The sequence below is a fragment of the Ornithorhynchus anatinus genome, chromosome 16 (genome assembly GCF_004115215.2).
Source record: "Ornithorhynchus anatinus isolate Pmale09 chromosome 16, mOrnAna1.pri.v4, whole genome shotgun sequence".
In the NCBI taxonomy this organism is placed as follows: Eukaryota; Metazoa; Chordata; class Mammalia; order Monotremata; family Ornithorhynchidae; genus Ornithorhynchus; species Ornithorhynchus anatinus.
In genome coordinates this window covers 2631934-2651585 of record NC_041743.1, presented here as the reverse complement: position 1 = coordinate 2651585, position 19652 = coordinate 2631934, and the positions used below count along the sequence as shown (strand labels likewise).

The window sequence follows — 19652 nt, the reverse complement described above, 5'->3', positions numbered from 1 at the left end:
TCCCTCTCCCATACAACAGCAGCAGCGGCTCTGGTGTTTGTTAAGCGCTTACTACGCGCCAGGCGCCGTACTAAGCACTAGAGTGGACACGAGCAAATCAGACTGGACGGATGCCATCATTCATTCATTCAACAGGATTTATCGAGCGCTTACTATGTGCAGAGCACTGTACTGAGCACTTGGAATGGACAAATCGGTAACAGATAGAGTCCACGGGGAGTTCACCCTCTTAATCCCCATTTCACAGATGAGGGAACTGAGGCCCGGAAAAGTGAAGAGACTCGTCCAAGGTCACACGGCAGACATGGGGCGGGGCCAGGATTAGAACCCAGGTCCTGACTCCCAGGCCCGGGCTCTACCCACTAGGCCGGGCTATGCTAAACGCTGGGGCAGATTCAGGATCATCGGTTCCCCCACGGGGCTCACGGTCTGCGTAGAAGGGAGAGCAGGGACTGGGTGACCACGTTGCAGATGAAGGAATTTAGGCCCAGAAGAAGGGAAACGACTCGCCCGAGGCCACCCGGCAGACGAGTGGCCGAGCCGGGATTAGAACCCGGGTCCTCCGACTCCCAGGCCGGGGCCCTTTCCACTAGGACGCTTCGATGTCCCGGAGGAGCGAGGACGGCGCAGACTGCGAGCCCGTCGTGGGCAGGGATGGTCCCTATTTATGGCCGAACAGTACTTCCCAAGTGCTTAGCACAGCGCTCGGCACACGGTAAGCGCTCAAGGAATCCGACTGAATGGATGAGGGCACGAAGACGCCGGTAGCGTGGACAGAGAACGCTAAAACTGATCCTTTCTAATGATAACAATGGTACTTGTTAAGCGCTTACTCTGTGCTAGGCACTGCTCTAAGCGCCGGGGGAGATACAAGGTCACGTGGGGCTCCCAGTCTTCATCCCCGTTTTCCAGATGAGGTCACTGAGGCCCAGAGAAGCGACCTGCCCACGGTCACACGGCCGACAAGCGGCAGAGCCGCGATCGGATGACGACGGTACCCGCGAAGCGCTTCGTACGGGGCCGCTCGCCATTCCAAACCCTGAGGTAGACGGGGCGTTCGGGACAGTGCCCCGCACACAGGAAGCGCTCGACTGAACGAGGACGAGCCAATCAGCCTGGGGCTCCAACTCTCATCCCCCCGGGGACAGCCGAGGGAACCGAGGCCCGGGGGAGTGACGTGACTCGCCCAAGGTCACTCGGCGGGGCCGGGATGAGAATCCGGGTCTTTGGGAATCCCGGGCTCGACCCACCGAGCCACCGGCTGCTCCTTCTGGACCGTCCCCACCCCGCCGCCGTCTTCCTCTCCATCGGTCAGCGGGCCGGCCCCCTCCCCTCCCCGGGACGATCCCCGGCGCCCGCCCGCCCTCCCGGAGGGACGGGGGCAGGAACGAGTCTGAGCCACTTTGTTCGGAGTCTGGATTCGAACTCTGGATGAACTCGGCGGCGGAGAGGGGGCCGGGGGGAGAGACACGGAAAGAAAGCCGGAGAGGAGAAGACGGAGCGGAGAGGATTAAAAAAAAAAAAAAAAAACGAACACAAAACCCACCACCTCCCCCGCCTCCGGGCTCCCCCGGCCTCTGGCCGCCCCCCAGAAAGAGGAGGAGGAGGGAAAGCGGGAGACGTGACCTCTCCGTCTCTCCCGGGGGTCTCTGGGTGTCTCTTGGTTTCCTGCCCCAGATGGGGGCCTCTCGGAATCTCGCTCTCCTTCCTCCCCTCTTTCTTTTTCCAGTCTTTTTCTCCAAGACTCAAAAAACCTCGGGGGGATTTCTCGGAAAAGGAGGGAGGGGAGGGGAGGCGGGGGAAGAGCGGGCGGCTTCCCGAAATTCGACTGGAACTCCGGGATGGGTTGTATCCTCGGAATACCTCCGCGTCCCAAGTTCTCGGAGCCACCCGGCCGCTCATACGTGCACCGATCCTAGGCCCCGCGGGGGGACGCGTCCATTCGTTCCACTCCTATCCGTCGAGCGCTTACGCCGTGCAGGGCACGGCGCTAAGCGCTCGGCGGGTCCAGTTGGGCAACAGAGAGAGACAATCCCGACCCAACAACGGGCTCGCGGTCCGGAAGGGGGAGGCGGACAACGAAACAGAACCCACACGACAAAAAAAGAAAATGTCTGCTACTTAGCTACCTCTTCGAGGGAGAGGGGGGAGGTTTAACTCCTCGGTGCCCCATCCCCGTCACCCTAATACTCTGAAAATTCCGCCGAAGCAAAGCTGGAAGTAAATTTATGGGTATCTAATAAAATAAAAAAACGCGGCTCCGCGACTCCACTTATCATTGATTTCTGGGTAATATATAGGGGTGGGGGGCCTTCGGGTCCGAGCCCGCCTGTCTGTCTCGCTTTCCGGGGGTGGGGGAGGGTCTCCGACGCCGGGGGCCCGGGAGTTGCACACGGGGGACACGTATACACACGAATGTACACACACAAAAATCTGCGGGCCCCTAGAAAATTCATTCGTTCATTCGGTCGGATTCACTGAGCGCTTACCGCGTGCCGAGCGCCGTACTAGGCGCCGGGGAGACGACGAAACAACTATCGACAGACGCACTCTCTGCCCACCAGGAGCTTCCCGTCTACAGGGGGAGGCGGACAGGAGTAGGGAAGGGGCCTTTCCAAGCTCTCCTGCTCCGCACCACTCCGGGATTTGAATCCGGGATTGGAGGGTGGGAGCGTAAATGCCGTGAAGGCGACGATCGGGTCTTCTAACAGCACTGGACTCTCTCGAGCGGCCGGGGCAGCGCTCAGCTCCCAGTTGGTGCCCAGGACAGAGCTCTCGAGCACTGCAGGAGCCCAGAACAGCGTTTCTGAGCACTGTGGACACGCAGGACAGCATTTTTGAGCACTGAAGGTGCCCACAAGTGCTCTTGAGCACTGTAGATAATAATAATAATAATGTTCGTATTTAAGCGCTTACTACGTACAGAGCACTGTTCTAAGCGCTGGGGGAGATACAGGGTAATCAGGTTGTCCCACGTGAGGCCCACAGTTAGTCCCCATTTTACAGATGAGGGAACTGAGGCACAGAGAAGTGACTCGCCCACAGTCACACAGCCGCCAAGTGGCAGAGCCGGCATTCGAACCCACGACCTCGGACTCCCAAGCCCGGGCTCTTTTCTCTGAGTCACGCTGCTCCCCACGTTGCCCAGAAGAGCACTCTTGAGCACTGTAGGTGCCCAGGACGGCGCTCTTGGGCACTGAAGGCGCCCAGTACTGCACTCTCCGGGCACTATAGGCGGCCAGCACAGCATTCTGCCCAATGCAGGTGCCCAGCCAGACTCCCCGGGGGCAGGAAGGGGTTACGGGCAGGAGGGTGGGCCGGGCCGAGCTCCCCCGAGAGACGCCCGTGGCTTATGGGGGTGTCTTCGCCCCAGGGGGACCCCCGGGGTCCAGCTCCTGGGGGAGCGGGAGCGGGTACAGACAAGCGGCGCGGCCTAGCGGCAAGGGCCCGGGCTTGGGAGTCAGAGGACGTGAGTTCTAATCCCGGCTCTGCCGCTTGTCTGCTGGGTCACTTCGCTTCCCTGGGCCTCAGTTGCCTCTTCTGACGAAGGGGGATGAAGCCCGTGAGCCCCATGTGGGACACCCTGATGACCCTGTATCTCCCCCAGCGCTTAGAACAGTGCTCTGCACACGGTAAGCGCTTAACAAACACCAACGTTATCATTATTATCATTATCTACAGCGGTCAAGAGCGCTTCTGGGCACTTAGTGCTCAAGAGTGCCGTTCTGGGCATCTACAGTGCTCGGCGGCTCTGCCCCGGGCAGCCACGGTGCTCGAAAGCGCTGTCCTGGGTGTCCGCGGTGCTCAGGCGCGCTCTCCCGGGTGTCTACAGTGCTCAAGGGCGCTGTTCTGGGCTCCTACGGGGCTCGAGAGCTCCGTCCCGGGCGCCAACTGTGAGCCGGGCCCCGCTCCGGCGCTCAGAACGGGGCTCGGCACACAGTAAGCGCTTAGCAAAGACCATCGTTATCATTATTATGATACGTGTGCGTGCGTGCACGTGAGAGAGAATGGTGTAAGTGTGGGGGAGGGTGCCGGGGGGGGGGGGGGGAGTGTGCGTCGGGGGGTAGGAATCGACCCAGGCAGTGGGTGTGTTTGCGCGCGTCTTTGCGGCTGGACCGGTGACGCACCGGGCCGGGGAGGACGGATCCGCTTCTGCCCCACGGCGGGTTGGGAGGGACGGGGGGCTGCCCCGGGGGGGGGGGGGGGGGGGGGAGGTGGGGGCGCTCCGGGCCCGCCCCGTCACGGGACCCCCTCCGGCCCCCGCCCCGACGGAGGGGCCGGCCCGCGGCGGGGGTCCCGGGGGACGGGGCCTGACAGCCACGGACCCCTCTGAGACACCGCAGGCCCCGGCCAGGAATTTCACCGTGGGGAGGGGCCGGGCCAGGGGTCGGCTCCCGGCGGCCAAACCCCGCCGGGCGGGGGGGGGGGGTCTCTCCGCCCTCGCCGCCCCCACCTCCTCTCTCCCCCGGGGGCGGGGTGGAAAACCGGGCAGGGGTCGGCGCCGGCCGGACACGGTCCCGCTCCGGCCGGGAAGGATGAGGATTCTGCGACCGGGAAGAGAGAGGCCAACTGGGGGACAGGAAGAGGCCGAGCGGGACAGGGAGAGACAGAGGAGATCCGAGCCGGGCCCCCGGTGAGGGGGTCGGAGCCCGATCCCACCCCGAGATGTCCCACGTCTGGCCGTCCCGGCCCTCCCTCCCCCCACGGAGGGGAAGGATCATCATCACGGTATTTGTTAAGCGTCGGGGTGGATACGGGCCGGTCGGGTTGGACGCCGTCCCTGCCCCACGTGGGGCTCCCGGGCTCAATCCCCGTTTTCCGGATGAGGGAACCGAGGCCCAGAGAAGTGACCCGTCCGAGGTCACCCGGCAGGCGAGTGGCGGCGCCGCGATTAGAACCCGTGACCTTCTGACTCCCAGGGAGACCTCGGGCCGCCCGTCCCCTCCGATTCCCAGGAGCCTCCGGATGCCTCCCGAACAGTATTGTAATATTCGTTCATTCAACAGTATTTATTGAGCGCTTACTACGTGCAGAGCACTGTACCGAGCGCTTGGAACGGACAGGTCGGCACATGACGACGACGACGGGATTCCTTAGGCGCTTACTACGTGCCAGGCGCCGTTCTGAGCGCCGGGGTGGACGCAGCCCGTCCCGTGTGGGGCTCGCGGTCTGTGTCCCCGTTCGACAGAGGAGGAAACTGAGGCTCGGAGAAGGGAAGCGACTCGATCGAGGCCACGAGACAGAGGGAGGAGCCGGGATCAGAACCCAGGTCCCGCCGCCTCCCAGGCCCACGCTGTCATCCACCAGGCCACGCCGCTTCTGGCAGAAGGTCAGAAACACCGGGGCGTCTGGAAGCCGCTTAACGGTGTACTGAGCGCCGGGGGGAAGAGACGAGATAAGCCGTTCGGACACGGTCCCTGTCGCACGTGGGAGTCCCAGTCTAAGGAGCGCGGGGGGACGATAATAATAATATTAATAATGTTGGTATTTGTTCAACGCTTACTATGTGCAGAGTACCGTTCTAAGCGCTGGGGGAGATACGGGGTCATCGGGTCGTCCCCCGTGAGGCTCCCGGTTAATCCCCATTTTCCAGATGAGGTCACTGAGGCCCAGAGAAGTGAAGTGACTCGCCCACAGTCCCACAGCTGACAAGGGGCAGACCCGGGAGTCGAACTCATGACCTGTTGACTCCGAAGCCCAGGCTCTCTCCACTGAGCCACGCTGCTCCTCTAATCGGATCCCCATTTTGCAGACGAGGAAACTGAGGCGCAGAGAAGGCAAAGGACTTGTCCAGGGCCCCGCGGCAGGACCCGGGAGAAGGAAGAGATCATAGGCGCAGCTGGTCCCGGATAAAGACCGAGACCTAAGCGAGGGGAATAAATGAACCCAAGGGGGGAGGGAGCCAGGTGCGAGAGAGGCAGGAAAACAAGGAGGCTCCCCACGGGAATTCTGGCAAGGCCCACGTCCCCCACTCGACGTTCAGAAATACGACCCGAGCAACCGAAAGGCAGACCACCATCACCGTCGGTATTTACTGAGCGCCTACGACGGGAACGGCACTGGACTAGGCGCCCGGGAGAGTCCAATAAAAGTTTCATTCATTCACCCGTTCAACCGTATTTACTGCAGTGCGGCTCAGTGGAAAGAGCCCGGGCTGGGGCATCAGAGGTCAGGGGTTCGAATCCCGGCTCCGCCGCTTGTCAGCTGTGTGACTGTGGGCGAGTCGCTTCGCTTCTCTGGGCCTCGGTTCCCTCGTCGGTAAAATGGGGATTGACTGTGAGCCTCACGCGGGACAACCTGTTGACCCTGTATCTCCCCCAGCGCTTAGAACAGTGCTCTGCACAGAGTAAGCGCTTAACAAATACCAACGTTATTATTATTACTGAGCAGCAGCTGCGTGCACAGCACTGGACCGGGCACTTGGGAGAGTCCGCTACAACAGACTCGTTCACGCAACCGTGTCTGTTGAGCGGTTACTGTGTGCAGAGCACTGGGCTAAGCACTGGGGAGAGTCCAACACAACAGATTCACTCAGCCATTCATTCGTATTTAATAATAATAATAACGGTGGTATCTGTTAAGCGCTTACTAGGTGCAGAGCACCGTTCTAAGCGCCGGGGGAGAGGCAGGGTCAGCGGGTTGTCCCACGTGAGGCTCCCGGTCTTCATCCCCATTTTCCAGATGAGGTCACTGAGGCCCAGAGAAGCGAAGTGACTCGCCCGCAGTCACCCAGCTGCCAAGTGGCAGAGCGGGGATTCGAACCCATGACCTCGGACTCCCAAGCCCGGGCTCCTTCCACTGAGCCACGTTGCTTCCCTTATTGAGCACTTACAATGTGCAGAGCGCTGGATTACACACTGGGGAGGGTCTAATGCAACAGATTCATTCATTTATTCATTCAGTCGCACTTATTGAGCGCTTGCCGTGTGCGGAGCCCCGGGCTAAGCGCTTGGGAGAGTCCAACACAACATGTATTCGTTCGTTCATTCAGTCGTATTGATCGAGCGCTTACTGTGTGCACGGCACTGTATTAAGCGCTTGGGAGAGTCTAAAAAGACTATAAGCCGACACATTTCCTGCCCACAATGAGTTTACAGTCTAGAGGGAGAAATCAATTTAATTCATTTATAAATAAATAAAAATAAATGATAGATATAAATAAATTACAAAACAGATATGTTGCCCGTTCACAACAACCTTAAAGCCTAGAGGAGCAGCGTGGCCTAGTGACAAGAGCCCGAGCTTGGGAGTCGGAGGTCGTGGGTTCTAATCCTGACTCCGCCACTTGTCAGCTGTGTGACTGTGGGCAAGTCACTTCACTTCCTCAGGGCCTCAGTTCCCTCATCTGGAAAATGGGGACAAAGACTGTGTCCAACCGAATGATGATGATGGAAACTGTTAAGCGCTTACTATGTGCCAAGCACCGTAAAACGGGAATTACGACCGAGAGCCCCACGTGGGACGGGAACTGTGTCCAACCCAAATTTGCTTCTGTCCACCCCGGTGCTTAGCACAGGGCCTGGCGCATAGTAAGTGCGCAACATAGTAAGCGCTTAAGTAAGCAAGAGCCCGGGCTTGGGAGACAGAGGTGGTGGGTTCTAATCCCAGCTCTGCCACCTGTCAGCTGTGTGACTGTGGGCAAGTCACTTAACTTCTCTGTGCCTCAGTTACCTCATCTGTAAAATGATGAAGACTGTGAGCCCCTCGTGGGGACAACCCGATTCCCCCGTGTCTACCCCAGCGCTTAGAACAGTGCTCTGCACATAGTAAGCGCTTAACGAATACCAACATTATTATTATTATTAAGTCGCTTCACTTCTCTGGGCCTCAGTTCCCTCATCTGGAAAACGGGGCTGAAGACCGTGAGCTCCACGTGGGACGGGGACTGCGTCCAGCCCTACTGGCCTGTAACCGCCCCAGCGCTTAGTACAGTACCTGGCACATAGTAAGCGCTTAACAAAGGCCACAGTCATTCCTAATAATGTTGGTATTTGTTAAGCGTTTACTACGTGCAGAGCACCGTTCTAAGCGCCGGGGCGGATACAGGGTCATCGGGTTGTCCCACGTGAGGCTCACAGTTAATCCCCATTTGACAGACGAGGTAACTGAGGCCCAGAGAAGTGAAGTGACTTGCCCACAGTCACACAGCTGACAAGCGGCAGAGCCGGGATTTGAACTCATGACCTCTGATTCCCAAGCCCGGGCTCTGTCCACTGAGCCACGCTGCTATTACTTCTACAACCACGTGTGGGTCTCCACATGTGGATACGGACGTGCAGACATGGGCACACGGCCATGTCGGCACACACGTGTGTACCTAAGCAAAGGGACATTCTTGAGGCGATGGGGACTGGGCGTCCAGTCCACTCTGAGGGTCTCAGCTCACCCCCCGCTCATTCATTCATTGTCGTTATTTATTGAGCGCTTCCTGTGTGCACTAAGCGCTCGGGAGAGTCCAATACTGGGGGAGCAGCGTGGCTCAGCGGAAAGAGCCCGGGCTTGGGAGCCAGAGGTCATGGGTTCGAATGCCAGCTCTGCCACTCGTCAGCTGGGCGACCGTGGGCGAGTCACTTCACTTCTCTGGGCCTCAGTGACCTCATCTGTCAAAGGGGGATTAACTGTGAGCCTCAAGTGGGACAACCCGATGACCCTGTATCCGCCCCAGCGCTTAGAACAGTGCTCTGCACATAGGAAGCGCTTAACAAATACCAACATTATTATTACTACAATGAACAGACGCATTCCCTGCCCTCAGCCCACCTCGCCCGGCTCCGAGCCGACAGGCCCCGGCTTCCCATCGCCGCTCTCCCGCCCAAAGAGAGGGGAAACTGAGGCGAGGCGTCCCCGTCCCCTAGACCTCCTCATCCTGGCTTCGATCTTCCCCCCAAGGCTTCAAAAGGAACCAGAACACCTGGGTTCTAACCCCGGCTCCGCCACAGGCCTGCTGGGTGACCTTGGGCAGGTCACTTCTCCGGGCCTCGGTGTCCTCAGCTGCCAAATGGGGATTCGATACCTGTTCTCCCTCCTGCCAATCAATCAGTGGTATTTACTGAGCGCCTAGCTACGTGCAGAACACTGAACTAAGCACTTGGGAGCGTCCAATACGACTGATTTCTCAGACACTTTCGCAGCCTATAAGAAGCTGTCAGTTTGAGCTCTACGTGGGACAGGGCCTGATTAACTCGTCAACTAACCCAGCGTTTAGGACAGTGCTTGACACCTAGTAAGCACTTAAATACCATTAAAAAAAATAAAGACTGTGATCCAGCGTGGCTTAGTGGAAAGAGCCCGGGCTCGGGAGTCAGAAGTCGTGGGTTCTAATCCCGGCTCTGTCACTGGACAGCTGTGTGCCTTTGGGCAAGTCACTAAACTACTCTGTGCCTCAGTGACCCCGTCTGTAAAATGGGGATTAAGACTGTGAGCCTGATCACCTTGTATCTACCCCAGTGCTTGGCATATAGTAAGCGCTTAACAAACACCAACATTATTATTATTATTATTTTCCCTACATTGGACAGGGACTGAGTCCAACCTGAGTAGATCTACCAGAGCGCTTAGAACAGTTCTTTACGCTTAGGAAGGTCTCAATAAATACCAGGAAAAAAACCCAAAACAAAACCTTCTCTCGGCCTCAGTGATTTCACCTGTAAAATGGGAATTAAAACGGTGAGCCCCAAAGGGGACACGGACTGTGTTCAACCGGTCAGCTTCTATCTATCCCAGCGCTTAGAGCAGTGCTTGACCCGTAGGAAGTATTCCACGAATACCATTAAAGAAAAAAAATGATAAAGGAAGCGCCTGGGGGCATTTTCACTCCTCCTGTCTCCCGTTCTCACCTCTGCAGCCAATATCCCTTATAAAAATAAAAAATTCCCCATGCAAAAATGCAGCGATTTCCACACAACGGCTTCCCACCCCTCTCTGCCATCACACACGTACACACACACACTCCAATTCTGCAAGGCTTTAAAAGGGGAAGGGGGGAAAAGGAGGGAAAAAAAAAAAAGCCTGACACCCCACAATGTAATTGCTATATTAAAAAGAAGTGCAGGCGAGAATAATAAGGGAGGGTGTCACAAGTGAAATACAGTAGTAGACATTTAAAAAAAAAACCCTACCGTTCTGTGATGGGGTGTTAATTGAACACAGAGAGAAAGAGAAAGAGGGAGAACAAGCGAGCGCTAAGGAAGCGCTTTTTTTTCCCCCTTAACCTCCTCCGACGATTTGATTCGAGTTAAGTTCGGAGCAGATAATGCACAGATGAACAGCGGCTGAGAAGTACCATATATAGCTATTATGTTCTAAAATTAAAAACTATTCACAACAAGCACAGCTAGTCACTGCTGCCTATAAATATTCTGCTTAGTAAACCGCACCCGTTGGTGGGAGGGGTTGTTTTTTAAAATATATCTCTATATATGCATATAGAGATATATTTTCTACTTCTAAAGACCTGTGTGAGTTTGACAGGAAAGACAAATAAGAGGGAATTTTTTCCCCTTTTTTTAAACCAGTGAACATCAAGGTCCTCTGAAGACATCAAATGTTTCCACCGCCCTCTCCCTGCCTTTCCCCCTCCCCTCAACACCGATGTCCTGGGATCCTTCTCAAGCGGATGGACGGGGGTCCCTCGCCCGACAGCCCCCGTCTCGGCCCAGAAAGACGATATACCTTCCCCTCGACACTGAGGACGAAGCGTCCCACCCGGCCGTGTCCGCAGTTTCGTGTTTTCGTTCAATCGTATCCATTCAATCGTATTTATTGAGTCCTGACTGTGCGGAGCACTGTTCTAAGCGCTTGGAAAGTACAATTCGGCAACAATTTTCCTCCACGGGCCTTATTAAAACCCAAGATCGAGTAAAGATGCTAACGGCGACCAAATCGGTTCCTCAATTTCTCCTCCGGCTGGTCTGTGCGGGTGGGAGGGGGCTAAACCCGGGTTCCCTCGCTTCTCCTCACGGACGGACCGACTGCCTTTCCACGGAAAGGCGCCCAGAGCTGCCCAAGGAGTCCAACTCTTCCTGCGGGCCGGAAGAGACCAGGCCGCGTCCGAAACCATTTCCGGCTGCTGGTACGACCACCGGTCGGGATCCCGTTTCCCGCTTCCCAGAATCGAGTCCATCCGCCACAGGCCAACCCCCTCGAAGGACGGTCCGGCCTGTCGGACCGAGGTCCCGGATGTCGCTTCCGGCCTCTCCCCGCTCCGGAAGCCCGAGGACCGTCTGCTCGGCTCCAGGCCGGGCCCGTGGAATAGTAATAATAATAATAATAATGATGATGGTATTTGTTAAGCGCTTGTTATGTGGCAGGCGCTGGATCCAAGCCGATCGGGTTGGACACAGTCCCTGTCCCACGTGGGGCTCGGGGTCTCGATCTCCATTTGACAGTTGAGGCCACCGAGGCACAGAGAAGCAAAGTGACTTCCCCGAGGTCACACAACGGACAAGCGGAGGAGCCGGAATTAGAACCCTTGACCTTCTGATTCCCAGGCCCGGGCTCTATCCACCCTGCCGCTCTCTCCCCCAAAACCCGAGATCAGGCCCAATTCGCACGGGGCGGGGTGGGCCAACGTGAAGCCGTTTTGCCCTTCCACCCGGGGTACCCCGGCACCGTCTTCTCCCTCGCGGACGTCCTCTGGGCCGGGAGAAGATCTCCCGTGGCCTCCCGCTCCCGGTCATAGGGAAAGAGCGAAGGAATAAACCGCGGAAAACAGAAAAAGAAAAACCGAAACCGAGGAAGAATCCTCAGGCCTGCTCAGAGAGCACTGGGCTGTACATCCCGGAGCAACTCGCATCTTCGGGATTTCCTGGTCGCCTCGGTCTCGGTGGGAGCGGGAAGGTTGGGGACCCCCATCCTCCTCACACAGCCCCCCCACACGCCTCTGCCCCTCTCACCGACCCCAACTGATCCGCTCTCTGGACCGGCTGATATTATGAGAGCGGACAAAGTTTCTCAGAGAGTCCAGCGCCTCATGGTGTCCCGGAAAGGGGGAGGGTGTCCCCGCCCAAAACCAGACCGTTGGCGGCAAGCGGGTGTGAACTCCTTCCCGTCACAGGCCTGGACGCCAAGAGCCTTTCGGGGCTCGGTGACAGACCGATTCCGAGGATAAAAAATGCCGAAAGTCACCAACGGAGACACCCCGAGAGACGGAGAAACAGAGACCCAGAGAGATGGGGATGTAGAGACCCCTCTAGACCGTGAGCTCATCGTGGGCAGGGACTGCGTCTCTTTATTGCTCTACTGTGCTTTCCCATGCGTTTGGTACAGTGCTCTGCACACAGTAAGCGCGCAATGAATACGACTGAACGAATAAATGAATCAGCAGACCCACGGATGGAAAGGAAGACAGAGAAACAGGCTGACCCACACCTGGGAGCTTTTCCTTTTATTTTACCGCAAGTAAACGGGAACAGAGGCCCGAAACAGGGACAAACAGACCGAGGCCGGCGGACGCCGGGATGAGAGACCGAGATCCAGGGAGACGCAGATCCGGGAGGGAACGAGACCAACACACGCTGGAATAAAGGAAGAGGCCGGGAACAACCGGCCCCGAGATAAAGGAAAAGACCAAGAACCCCGAGAGAACAACAGGCACAAGGAAGCAGCTTGGCCTAGTGGCAACAGCCCGGGCTTGGGAGTCCGAGGATGTGGGTTCTAATCCCGGCTCGGCCGCTCGTCTGCTGTGTGACCTTGGGCAAGTCGTCGCGCTTCTCTTTGCCTCAGTTCCCTCACGTGGAAAATGAGGATTAAGAACGTGAGTCCCACGTGGGACAACCTTGTATCTACCCATCAGGGGGAAACTAGCCCATCCCAGAATAGGTGTGTAACCAAGACAGTACTTGGCAGACAGTAAGCGCTCAATAAATATCCAACTGAATGAAATACCAAAATTATTATTAATACGGCGACACAGAGACCACGACTGACACCCCGAATCCCAGGGAGACCGAGACCCACAGACACAGGAATATGGAGAGAGACATGACGACAGAGACACCGAGAGCCAGAGACAGAGATGTAGAGACCCGGAGAGTGAGATGAAGAGACCCGAGGCCGGAAAGGAAGAGGGAGAGACAGGCTCACCCCACACCTGGGAATTTTCCTTTACTTACTGCAAATAAACAGGAATACAGAGAGACTAAGACAGAGAAACCGAGACCCCCTTTACGGACACAGCCCTCTAGACTGTGAGCTGGTTGTGGGCAGAGACTGTCTCTATTGCTGTATTGTACTTACCCAAGCGCTTAGTACAGTGCTCTGCACAGAGTAAGCGCTCAGTAAATACAACCGAATGACTCAGCAGACCCAAGGATCAAAAGGGAGACGGAGAGACGGGCTCTCCCACACCTGGGAATTTTTCCCTTGCCTTAGTGCAAATAAACGGAGAGGGGAAGGAGACTTGAGAAGAAACAGGATCTCTTCGAGAGCTGCACACGCGGCCTCTGCGGCCTACTTAATAGCTGCCCTGCCCTAATGGGGCGCAATTAAGAGCAAGCATCCTGTCGGTAGAGTTTTGACGGACCAGGTGGACTTGTCACGTTCTCTGACTTCCCCGGAGCCCAAGTAACAGTCCACGGAGTGACTTCTTAGTCACCTTATATATATCACGAGAGTCAAGTAATCAAATTTCCAATCAGCGGCTCCCGCTCGGATTTTTTTTTTTTATAAAGGTGACAGGTTACAAGTGTCAAACGCCCCCCCGAATACCCTAACGCGCTCCCCCCTTCCTTCTACGTGTAACTATCAATGTATATCAAACAGGCATGCAATCATATTTATTGTCACTTCCATTCATGTTATGTCCTCGCTTATAGGGTTTAGATATGAATTATTGACTGTTACGGTCCTCGTTGTAAAAAAATAAATAAATAAATAAATAAATAAAACGGCAGGAACTTTACCCAATTCTCAAGCCACGGTGACAGGGCCGAGGAGCCGGACTATCGCATTCAACGCCCGCCCCCCAACTTCCACCCCCAGCTCCCTTCGGACGTCCCTCTCCAGCCTCCCGGATCCCAGGACCCCCACCCACCCGCTCCCAGGACCACCTCTCTGGGATCCCCCCCGCCTCAGCTTCCAAGATCTCCCTCCGACCTGGCTCCGAACCCCCACAGATGAAAATCCACAGACGGAAAGAAAGCTGTCTCGCCGCCCCCCCGCCCCGTGCAAGTGTCTCTCTGGGTCGATGCCATTTAAGGGCACCCCTGGTAGGAGGACCACGGCTATTTTCTTTCCCCCCCAATGGTTGCTTTTAAAATGTAAATCCCCCTCCAGAAGAGCGGGGATTTCGAGCGGGCAACTGGCAGGAGGTCACAAGAGTCAGGGGCCCGCTCCCGCCATTTTATCCTCCTGAGCCCGGGGAATGGGTCATCAAACAATCGCCCCCCCACCCGGAAAGAAACCGAGACTTGACTGGAAATTGGGGGTGGGGGGAAAACGTGCGGGGATCGGCGCCTTCTTCGACGCCCGGGGGGAAATCGGGGGGGGCTTTTGATCGGACGAGACAGCTAATGGAGAAACTCAACACCCTGGCCAAACACACGCAGCCAATCCCTCCTTTCCCGGCCCCCCCACCGGAAAAAAAATGCATTTTTAATACGAGCCAAAATATGTTCTCCTCAGGAAAAACGACTTTCACTTTCAGAATGTCTTTCCAGTTGGAACGCCATTTTATTTACCGTTTTGCCCCTCGGGGCCGAGACCCTGCGACCTAATTTCGGGGAGGGGGGCGAGAGCCCCGCCGCCGCGTTAGGGGAAAAGTTGGGGGGCAGCGGGCCCGGGGAGAGGGGTCCGGGGTGTCCCCCCCAAATCTTCCTGCCCCGGTCACATCAAACCCTAAACCTCAAGCAGTCGATCCACGCTCATCCTCGAAATGAAAACTTCCCGGCCGAAACACGAGAGCCCCGGTGAGAGGGGGATCGAACCCGTCAAACAACAACAACAAAGAAAGAAAATCGTATTGAACACCACCGCCGGAGAGGGAAAAAAGGAGAGGGAGAGAGAGGGGGGGAAAAAAAAAAAGAATTGGCATCAGAAATCTTGCCCTACCCGTCTTCTCTTTGATTTCACACAACACGTTAAACAAGGCCGGCTTCATTCGGTGGCAGTTGAGAGCGTGCTTCCTGCGAGAAAGAAATAACAATATTATAGAACACAGCGGCAGCGCAGGCGAACTTCCAAAATCGAATTGCCGATATGCGCATGGGAAGATACTTGCGACATTTAGACAAAAATTATATCCAGGGCCTAACGCGCGTCACGGCTCGATTGATTTTATGACTTAATCCGGAGAGCCCACCACGGAAATAGAAACGCTGTTAATTAGGGGTGGGAGGGAAGGAAAGTGATTTCACCCACCTAAATTATGCCCATTTAAGAATAGTTGGGGGGAAAAAAAAAGGAAAACAAATCGCACTTTCAGCGGAGCGGGGGGCCCGAAGCCGCCTAAATCACACACGGGGTCGACGCCGACCACCCGGATAAACCGTTGGGAAGGTCTTTATTCGACAATCGTGGCGCTCGCTTCGTTCTGTCTCTTCCCCCCCTCCCCAACCACCTTCCCTCCGCCCCCTCCCCGAATCCGATTGATCCACGCGTCCAAATACGAGCCCCCGTCTCTCCACCAACACGAGGCGCCTGAAAAGGTCCTCGGACGAGGGCTGTCGATTTATAAAATTCCAGTCCCCAGTTAGAGAGCATCGCCGGGGGCGGCCTTACGCATATGGAGAATAAATTCATTTCTCCGTGTTCGCATTAGGCTTCTTGAGCGCGCCCGGCTTATCTGCAGGTGTTGAAATTCAATTATTTACAATTAGGATGTCGCACACGTTAAAAGGGAGGAGAGAGAGAGAGCGATTCCACTCCGGATTGCCATCGAGAGGGTCGGTCCGCCTCGGCTCCGAGCGAACCTCTCTCTCCGTTTCCCCGGGAATCACTTTCCCGGGGGGATTTCTGCCCCGAGCGACAAGATTTGGGGGGAGGGGGTGTCCTCTGGGGCCCCCTTCCTTGGGGTTGACCGGGGGGGAAGAAAGGCCTAAAAGGGGACGTCTTCGGAGACCATCTTCGGAGCCGGCGGTTGGTTTTTTCCGCCCTTTTGAAAGTTAAAAGATGGAGACCCCCAGGGAAATTATCTGAGGGATGCAGGCCGGTCTTGGGGCCTACTCGTTCGGTCAGCTTGGGAGAGGACGGCCGGCGGACACATGGGGCTTAACACCCCCACGGGCCTCCCTCCTCGGAATCTGAGGACGGTGGGCAGGGGGGAAAATGGAAATCCTGGCAGCCTCCCAGAGGAGAAATCACCCTCTTTCCAGGTGCCCGAATCTTCTCATTTGGTCTCCTCTAATGGATTAATTGGACCAAGTTGCACCCTAGGAATGCAGGCCCGCACAATAGCCGAAGGCGCTTTTTCCGAGAAGAGGAATTTCCCAACGCTCCGTCTGGGTCTTTGAAGGTGCAGGAGGGACAAGGGGACCCCGTCTCCCCACCCCAGCCCAAAAGGTCGGCCGAGACGTCTCGTCCTTCCTGGGGACCGGGACGGGGGCGGCTCGGGGCAGGGAGGGGAGGAAGCCCGTCCCCACCGCCTCTTCCGAAACTAGTTATTAATATTCATCTATCCGTCCACGGGGCCTCGTCCACGATAGTTTCCCCTAAACGTTCCTCTCCGATAGCAACCGGAACGTCGCCGGAAAAACTCTTCGGCCTCTGCCTTTCTGCTCCTCCGATCCTCCGCGGGCCCCCTCCTCGATTTTAGGGGAAACTTTCCCCTTCCTTCCCCCCTTTTATCCGGCGATGCTTCAGACGTCACCCCTTCTCCCATTTCTCGTTTTCCAAGAGGGCCCGAAGCTTTGTTAGTTGAGAGTTTCCCCGCCTGCGAGGACGGGAAACTTAAAAACCTAAAATCGAGACCATCCCAGATTCCGCTTTAGGCCCGGCTCCTTCCTCCGAAACCGACCCCCTCTGGCTCCCCACCTTTGGAAAGGTTGGCTGGCATGTCTGGAAAACCGTCTTTCCAGAGCAAGGAAAGAGAGGGGAGAATGCCAAAGGCGGATTATGCTTTCTCCAAGGGAGGGCATCCCCTCGGAGTGGGGTGGGAAAGGGTTGGGGGGTCGTTGGGAAGCAAGGGGGTGGAAGCTGGGTGGGGAGGGGGGGCTCTGGATCCCCCTCTGGAGACGCCGAAGGAGCCGGGACCAAATCCTTGGAGGCGACGGAAGTTTGGAAGCGGCGGCGGCTCGGAGCCTGGAACCAAAATAAGGAATTGACACTGGCACAATCCACACCCAGACCCCCAAACGCACACCGTCTCCATCACCGTGGCCTCCTGGAGGCTTTCTACAAGGACAGGCAAAGCGGGGGGGGGGGGGGGGGGCCTGTGGGGTGGGAGGGAAATCGAGGCAGGGAAAGTTCACCAGACTAGGCTCCGGCCAAGGACAATAAAATCACCCCCCTCAAAGCGTCTCCACAACCTCGGGGTGGCTGGAAGGGGTTTCATGAGCTGGCAGCCAGTCTTTGGGGGGGTCGCCTCTTGGTACTCGTGTGTTGTGTGTGAGTGTGATGTTTGTATACGTCGTGTGCATCCTTCTAGGCATCCGGCCCCGGTGCATATGCACAGCAGGCTTGGGAAGGGGGTCTTCCCTGACAAAGAAAATCCCCTCTTTGGGGCCCCTGCCTCTTTAGGATGGAGGAGAGGGCATCCAGAGCAGGCCGGGGGACCCCATTTTTGGCAGCCTGGAGGAGCCGGGGCACCTCTTTCCTTCGGCAAACTTGCTCATCCCAGCTTGCCTGTGTCCACCCCGACGCTTAGTACACTGCCTGCCACACGGCAAGCGCTTAAATACCCCAATTATTATTCTCAGGACTTTTTTGGGAGGGGGGGGATAGCAGAAAAGAATAGGGGAAGGGGAGAAAAAGGGGGAGCCTGGATTCGCACCCCACCACAACCGAGGCCGCAGCTTGCAAAAGCACGCAAGAAGGACCAGAGGGAGAATCGCCCTATTGTTCCAGGGGAGAGTCACCCCCCCTCCATCCAAAAAACAGATAAGCCCCCCTCCCCCAAAAAAGGAAAAAGGGAAGGAATCTCAAGAAGGGAGATCAAGGAAACTCAAACCTCCATCTCACCTGGCCTGTGCTTCGTCCAAACTCTGATCCGTGATGGTCATGATCTGTTGTAAAATGTCTCCAATGTCTTGCTTCCTCCCTCCCTCGCCCTCTGTGCCCCCGGCCCCGTCCTGAAGATGCTGGGACAGGCCGGGGTGGCCGGCGATGCCCACCCCGGTGTGGGCATGCATCAGCCTCGGCTGTTCGTCCATCGCGGAAAAAAGCCCCCTCCCCAGGCTAGCCGGCCTCCTCCTCCAAGCGCCCGAGCCGTGTTCTCCTCGCCCTTTTCCAAATCCTTTTTTTGCAAAAGAATGAAGAGCCTGGGGGGGGGGGGGGGGGGGGGGGGGGGGCCGGGCACTCACACGCTCCCTCTCAGGAGGAGGGAGCCGGGGGTGGGAAAAAAAACCCAACCCCCCAAAAGCCGACGGCCACAACAACGGGGGGGGGGGGGGGAAAAAGCGACGACCACCTAAAGAAAAAAAGCCAGAGCGGAATGTCCCCGCTTGGGTCGTCGTGGGGGCTTCCCTAGTTGGAGGCGAGGCCCGGGCTTGCAGCTGGGGGAGGGTCCCGAGCTGCTTTTTGCAAAAGGGGGAGGAGGGGGGGGAAGGGTCACGGGGGTCAGGCGGGGCCCCCCGGCCGGGTTGCAGAGCGTCGAAGGTTGCAAAGCGTCCAAGGCGTCGGATCTCCGGCTTCCCCCCCTTTTTGGGGGGAGGGCCGGGGGAGGTGTCCGCGGCCGCGCTGGAGGCGCTGCAAACTCCGGCGGCGGCGGGGCCGGTCCCGGGGCTCCCTCCTCCTCCTCCTCCTCCTCCTCCTCCTCCGGCTTTTGTTTGGCTCTCGGGGCTCGGAGACTCCTGAAACTGACACGGAAAAGCTCGGCCGGGGGGAGCGGCGGCGGCGGCGGCGGCGGGAGGAGGAGGGAGGGGGGGAGGGGCGAGCGGGAGCCGCGGGAGGGGGAGGGAGCGCCGGGCCCCGCCCCCGAGCCCTCCCATTGGCCGCCGCCCGCCGGAGGCCCCGCCCCCGCGCCTGTCCATCAACGCCCCGGCCGGGCCCCGCCCCCCGCGCCCTCCCATTGGCCGCCGCCCGCCGGAGGCCCCGCCCCCGCCCCGTCCATCAACGCCCCGGCCGGGCCCCGCCCCCCGCGCGCCCGCCGGCGGGGAGGGCGGGGCCGGGGGGGGGAGACCCGAGGCCGGCCAATCATCGTCGTCCTCCGCCGGGCCCCGCCCCCTCTCGGCCCCGCCCCCCGCCGCCGGCCGGCCACGCCCCCTGCTGGCGGGAGGCCTCCGGCCCGAGTTTAATTAGCCTTCTTATTAAGGCTCATTAGCCCGAGGCCTGCATTCGGGTGGCTCGGGCGCCGACGCTGCGCACAGCGCTGGGCGAAGTGAGCGGACTAACGATGTTGGTGTTCGTTAAGCGCTTACTAGGTGCAGAGCACTGTTCGAAGCGCTGGGGGATGCAAGGTGATCAGGCTGTCCCACGTGGGCCGCCCGGATTTTTAATCCCCATTGGACAGATGAGGTCACTGAGGCCCAGAGAATAATAATAATAATAATAATCATGTT

General features: G+C 57.7%; 1 protein-coding gene and 1 long non-coding RNA gene across 3 annotated transcripts in view; one reads left to right on the top strand and one right to left on the bottom strand.

Annotated features, from left to right (window-relative positions):
* PBX1 (PBX homeobox 1) overlaps positions 1-18418 on the bottom strand; it is a 133307-nt gene extending 114889 nt beyond the window's left edge. For both annotated transcript variants that reach the window (XM_029080494.2, XM_029080495.2), the window contains exons 1-2: positions 18115-18418; positions 15049-15122 (exon numbers count right to left, since the gene is read on the bottom strand). In XM_029080494.2, the coding sequence (XP_028936327.1) occupies positions 15049-15122; positions 18115-18305 (265 nt within the window). In that variant the 5' untranslated portion in view covers positions 18306-18418. The remainder of the gene's footprint in view (positions 1-15048; positions 15123-18114) is intronic.
* On the top strand, positions 4497-10881 carry LOC120638907. The gene is made up of 2 exons (XR_005660948.1): positions 4497-4728; positions 10515-10881. It is a non-coding gene; the product is annotated as an uncharacterized LOC120638907 (long non-coding RNA).
* Positions 18419-19652: the final 1234 nt, after the last annotated feature.